The following is a 5124-nucleotide window of genomic DNA, read 5'->3' as shown; positions in this document are numbered from 1 at the left end:
ACTACATAGTGGCAGTGGGGTCTGTGGATACAAAGTGGTCCAAGCACGACGAGGTGGTCCAACTGGTTCGCCAGGCCAACCTGTCGTTGAGCCTGTCATTGATGACCCCCATGCCCAAACCAGACCCCCCACCAGCAGTGCGACCCTTCTCAACCATTAGCCTACCTGCCTCCCCAGCTAAAGTGAGTTCATTAAGTTTCTCATGTTGAACTATCATTACCGTAACGAATAATAACAAGTACATTTATTACCCCAGACAGCGTGGCTCAGCGGTACGGTCTTTGCTTCGTACCCAAAAGGTATTGAGTTCGACTACCCGCCTCGTTGTGTGGCCTTGAGCAAGTCACCTCGCTTGGGTTATTCTAGTCTTTTTAGTCCACTAAACATGCTCAAAGCGTTTTACTAAAGGTCCCTGACCAACAGCCAACACGTAACATGTAGTACAAGGCATGACACCTTTTTGGCAATATTACAATTTTTCAGACGGAGACAACGCTGTTAACAGCCAGGTACTCATTTTACACCTGAGTGTGATGAGAGAATGTCAGTAAAGAGTCCTTTTTATGCCTAGGATATGTCTTTTTGGATTTAGTTTCACCCCCCCCCCCCCCCCAAAAAAAAAAGACAAAAAAAAAAAAAAAAAAAAAAACCCAAAAACTGATTTTAAATTACCACCCAAGATAATAAATTTGAAGGCGAAGTAAAGTTTTAGAAAAGATAACAAAATCTTCAAGCTTATTATAAGATAAATTTTTACAATTTTGCCAAGCTTTTTTTCTTTCTCAAGCAAACAACAAGATTGGCTCGTCTTTGTTTTTTTTGTAATGAGGCAAAGAGAAGCTTGGCAGATCTATAAACAAGAAACTGATAATGACAACTTTTGGTTCCTCTTTCTCAAGATATCCATGTTTATTTGTTTCCCTATAACTCAGGTCAAACAAAACGGACCAGCAACCAGCGCGTCCACCGAACGGGAACGCAAAACAACCAGTCGGATTAGTACGCCGTGGATGTTCATTCGGAGAAACTCCGGAAAGGACAACAGTCTGAGCAGTTCCAGAAGCTTGACCAGTCTTACCGGACATCACCCTCAACACGTTATTGCTCATCAACAACAACAACAACAACAACAGCAGCAACAACAAATGCAACAACAGCAGTACCACCACCACACTCTTCCTAATCCACACAACCACAACAACCACCACCACCAGTACATTAACGGTAACAGTAATACTCTGGGGAATGGCAATGTTAAATTGGTCAGTAACGGAAGGGTGAGGAGTTTCGCACACGATGTGGATCTTCACGATGCAGATGTAGCTCTTTGAGTTTAACCCTGTTGGAGGGGAGGAGCCTTTGAGGCTTATCCTAGAAATACTGGTTAACTCCTAAAATACAAGCTTGCTTTTTGAATTACATTTGATGAAAACTTAATTCGTGGCAGATCATCATTGTTTTGTTTACTTTTCTTTTTTTCTTTTTAAAAATTTATTTATAATTTTTTTAATGTTTTGGAACAGCAATAATAGATAGGATGCCAAGTTCTTGATATGAAAAGAAAATAGGACATTGACCCCTATTTATTAATTACTTTTTTATTCAATCCTATTTTTATTTTTGTTTATGACTTATTTTTTGAGTAAGCAAATTTCTAGTAACTTTGAAGAGAATGTTTCTTCTTCATTTTGGCAAACTATTGTTGGTATGAGAGTCAAGCATAAATTGCCTACTATCCTTTGAGATTGGAATATTTTACATGTTGATGTTATTCAATGTCATATAATATATTAACACCATAGAAATGTATATATAGAGTTTATCATTTGATAACTATGTGAATTGGTTGGTTTGGTCTCAAAATGTGATAATTATTATTAGCAAAACAGGTTTATTAGGCAGTTTTGGAGAAAAAAGTAATACAAACGTTAATATTGATTTATTTATAATACATTTATTAGTTTAAAAGCAATATTTCAACTGTCAGGGAATACACTTCTTTTTGTAAAATTTTAGTGATATAGTAAGAAATTAATCTATCACATTTTGTGATCAAATGTATCACTTAACCCTCCCCACCACTCCCCCCTTGTATATTCAAAGAGAACATTAACAAAGTATATCTATCTACAGTGTTATACGATATATCTCCTCTTTTTCACCACTAAGTCATCACCCAAGTCATTCATTGCTTGTACAGATATATAATCTCATTGTTCTTTCATGAAGCGCCTGTGAATATTTTGTGTTATTTAGCGCAGTGGATTCCATATATTATAATACATCCACTGGATAATTCCATTATTTTCACTTAAAAGTTAAAATGCTACCCGTTATCTCTTTATGGTATTATGTCGGGATGGACCTTGTGAGGAGAAAATTAATTAAGTGAAAATTATCAGAATAGGACAGAGAAGTCGTGACGTCACACCTTCTACTCTTCTGGTTCCAAACTCCTTGGAAGTGTGTTTGTAACCAGCACCTTCGGGGACTAATAATAAAAGGGTTAAGTATTGAATCATAAGGTGGCAAAACTATTTTACTTGCAGGATGCATAGGCAGATTCTTAAGAGTAGAATAGAAAATAAGATGCCATCGCTCTGAAACCAGAAATCAATTACACAAAGTCCTCGGGAAGAGTTTGGTTTTACACTTCCGATTAGATCGGAACCAGTTTTTTGTTTTTTTTTTTGTCATCACACTCTTGTTCCCTATTACAAAATTTGAGGGTTATTTTTTTTCTTTGTATTTTTTTCATTTTTTTAAAAATTAAATAATGTACGTTCACTCTTTACGATTATGCTCGGATTATTTACTCAGATTTCATAAGTTGGAATGAAATTAATTCGGACTGTTTCCGACATAATATCAGATGGGAATGGTAGGTCACAATTAACTTTGTATTGTTTGTTTGTTTGTTTGTTTGTTGGGTTTTGTTCTATGGTTGCAAAATTTGTTTTACCAAAACGGGACCTTCCGTTTCAATGAGGTATTATGTCAGGGTGAATCGGAAGCCACAAAGTGACTGTGTAGAGTTAAGATAATCAGAAGTATGAAATTTTGGGTTTATCTACACTTTATGAAACAATACGGGGGGTTCCGATAGCTCAGTTGATAGAGCACGCGTTTTCGTTTTACACGCAAAGGGACCGAGTTTGATTCTGGGTGAAGTTGGAGAATTTTTTTTTTTTTTTTTTTTTTTAAACTTCCCTCTCCTGTCTACCCAGCAGTGATTGGGTAGCTGGGTCTGTAAAATCTGGTGGAAAGTGCTTTACGATAGACAAGCGTCCTAACCAAAGAGTAGCGAGCAATTGCTATCATCAGTTTCATGCTATAGAAACCAGGTTTAACTCCGGCTGAAGGACTACTTTTATGAGACAATATCGATCCCCCTCTATAGAACATCTAAATATAATCCGAACTTCATATATTATGACTATAAATTCTATTTTCTCTATCAATATATATCACTCTAACATAATACCGTTTTGAGATGGTGGGTTGCAAATATGATCAACTGTAACATAATATATTGTTGTATGGGTATGGACTTATCAGTGGTCTACTAGAAGATGTATCATGTAATGAAGACAGACCAGGCTACTTGAAAATGTAAAAAATTCGTAAATTTTTAGGAGATAAAGATTGTAGTAGTGGCGATAGTTAACTTTGAGAAATCAGTAATTTACCCTCGCAAGGATTAAATAACATTTCAAAATCCTTAACTCTCTCTCTCGAGTTCACCCTTATTGAAAATCGAACAAATTTTTTCGATTTTCCATGCATACGAACTCGAGAGAGTTATCGTTATCGAGTCTGGCATCAAACTTTTCATTTTCAAAGACTCAAAGAGATGTCATGAACTTTTGAAATTTAGAGCCACAATTTCGTATTTCTACGAATATTTTCGTAATAATAGTAGACGTGGTCTGTGAATATATTATTGAGAAATGTAATAGAAGCTGCTTTAGTCTGTCTATCTAACGTTAAGAACTGAATATTTTTTAATGTGTTCAGTCACAGGTTGTTATTCCAAGGATTGTAATCTCGTTGAACTAAAATGAATTCACTTAAATTATTTTTTTTTTTGCCGGTGAAACTTTGACGCCAGGTAATTGTCATAAGGTTAATTAATTTTTTGTTGTTGTTGCTGTTTTGAAATAACTTTCTGAGATGATGAGAGGACCGGGAGGATTGGAAAATCATAATCACCGTCTACCACAGATTAGGCACAACTTAATGATGATGATAATGATAGTGCAGTTTATAATGAAAACTTGATTTGACTAAAAGATAAATTGTGCATCTATCACTCGCTTCACAAGTAAAAGGGACCAAGATCGATCCCTGGGTGCAGTCAAGGTTTCTTTCTAACCCCCCCCCCCCCCCCCCCCCCCCCCCCTACCCAGCTACAGAGTGATTATTAGGTAGCTGGGTCTCTTAGACCTGGTGGAAATTACTTTACGATAGACTAGCATCCTATCCAAAGGGTAGCAAGCAATTGCTATTGTCCGTTTCACACTATAGAAACCGGGATAAACTCCGGCTCCACGGGCCTAAAGGTTTTGAAAGACTACTATGCCCTTTGGTATGTATCGGATCTCATTGTTTTCTTTTCTCCTTGTGCTGATGTGACTTTAAATCATTGCAAGCTCGCATCTCGGAATGAGTAAGTCTTCTTATATTATCTAGTTCTGAATTGGAACATTTTCCCAGGTCAGTCAGTGACACTTTGTGTTCTGCTCTTGTATTTCAAGTCACTTGTAAGAACACTTTTGACAGGTTTGGTCAATCCTCATCTAGTTCATTTGATCAAACTGTTCTGTGAAAAAAAGATCTGAACAAGTGTGTATGAAAGGTGCCAGACAAAGCAAGAAGAAAATAGAAGAAAAAAAACCCCATCCCATTCTTCTATTTTTCTTTCTTGCTTTGTCTGGCACCTTTCATACACACTTACTTGTTCAGATCTTTATCTTACACTGGTGCCTGCTCCTTAATTTCTTAATATGAAAAAAAAAAGAAAAGTTATTCTGATTGTTGGGTCAGGTGTAAAGCAGCTCTTACTTTTCATCGTCTTTGTTATGTGACTGTTTAACTTGAAAAGCCAGATACTTACGTATATAC

The 5124-nt window shown here is 36.5% G+C and overlaps 1 protein-coding gene across 1 annotated transcript; it reads left to right on the top strand.

Annotated features, from left to right (window-relative positions):
* The first annotated feature begins 6 nt into the window (after window positions 1-6).
* Window positions 7-4680, top strand: LOC144977548 (uncharacterized). The gene is made up of 2 exons (XM_078922886.1): window positions 7-182; window positions 933-4680. Exons 1-2 carry the CDS (start codon window positions 102-104, stop codon window positions 1329-1331), a joined length of 480 nt encoding a protein of 159 aa, XP_078779012.1. The 5' UTR covers window positions 7-101; the 3' UTR covers window positions 1332-4680.
* The last annotated feature ends 444 nt before the right edge of the window (window positions 4681-5124 follow it).

This window comes from Berghia stephanieae, chromosome 7 (genome assembly GCF_034508935.2).
Source record: "Berghia stephanieae isolate SIO BIC M18660-M18661 chromosome 7, UCSD_Bste_1.3, whole genome shotgun sequence".
Classification (NCBI taxonomy): domain Eukaryota; kingdom Metazoa; phylum Mollusca; class Gastropoda; order Nudibranchia; family Aeolidiidae; genus Berghia; species Berghia stephanieae.
This window is presented reverse-complemented; position numbering and strand designations above follow the sequence as displayed.

Excerpts from the sequence above, each read along its gene's own strand:
- LOC144977548 (XM_078922886.1), top strand. The coding sequence starts at position 102 with ATGACCCCCATGCCCAAACCAGACCCCCCACCAGCAGTGCGACCCTTC. Across the intron at positions 183-932 it reads TACCTGCCTCCCCAGCTAAA|GTCAAACAAAACGGACCAGC; the intron begins GTGAGTTCATTA and ends CCTATAACTCAG.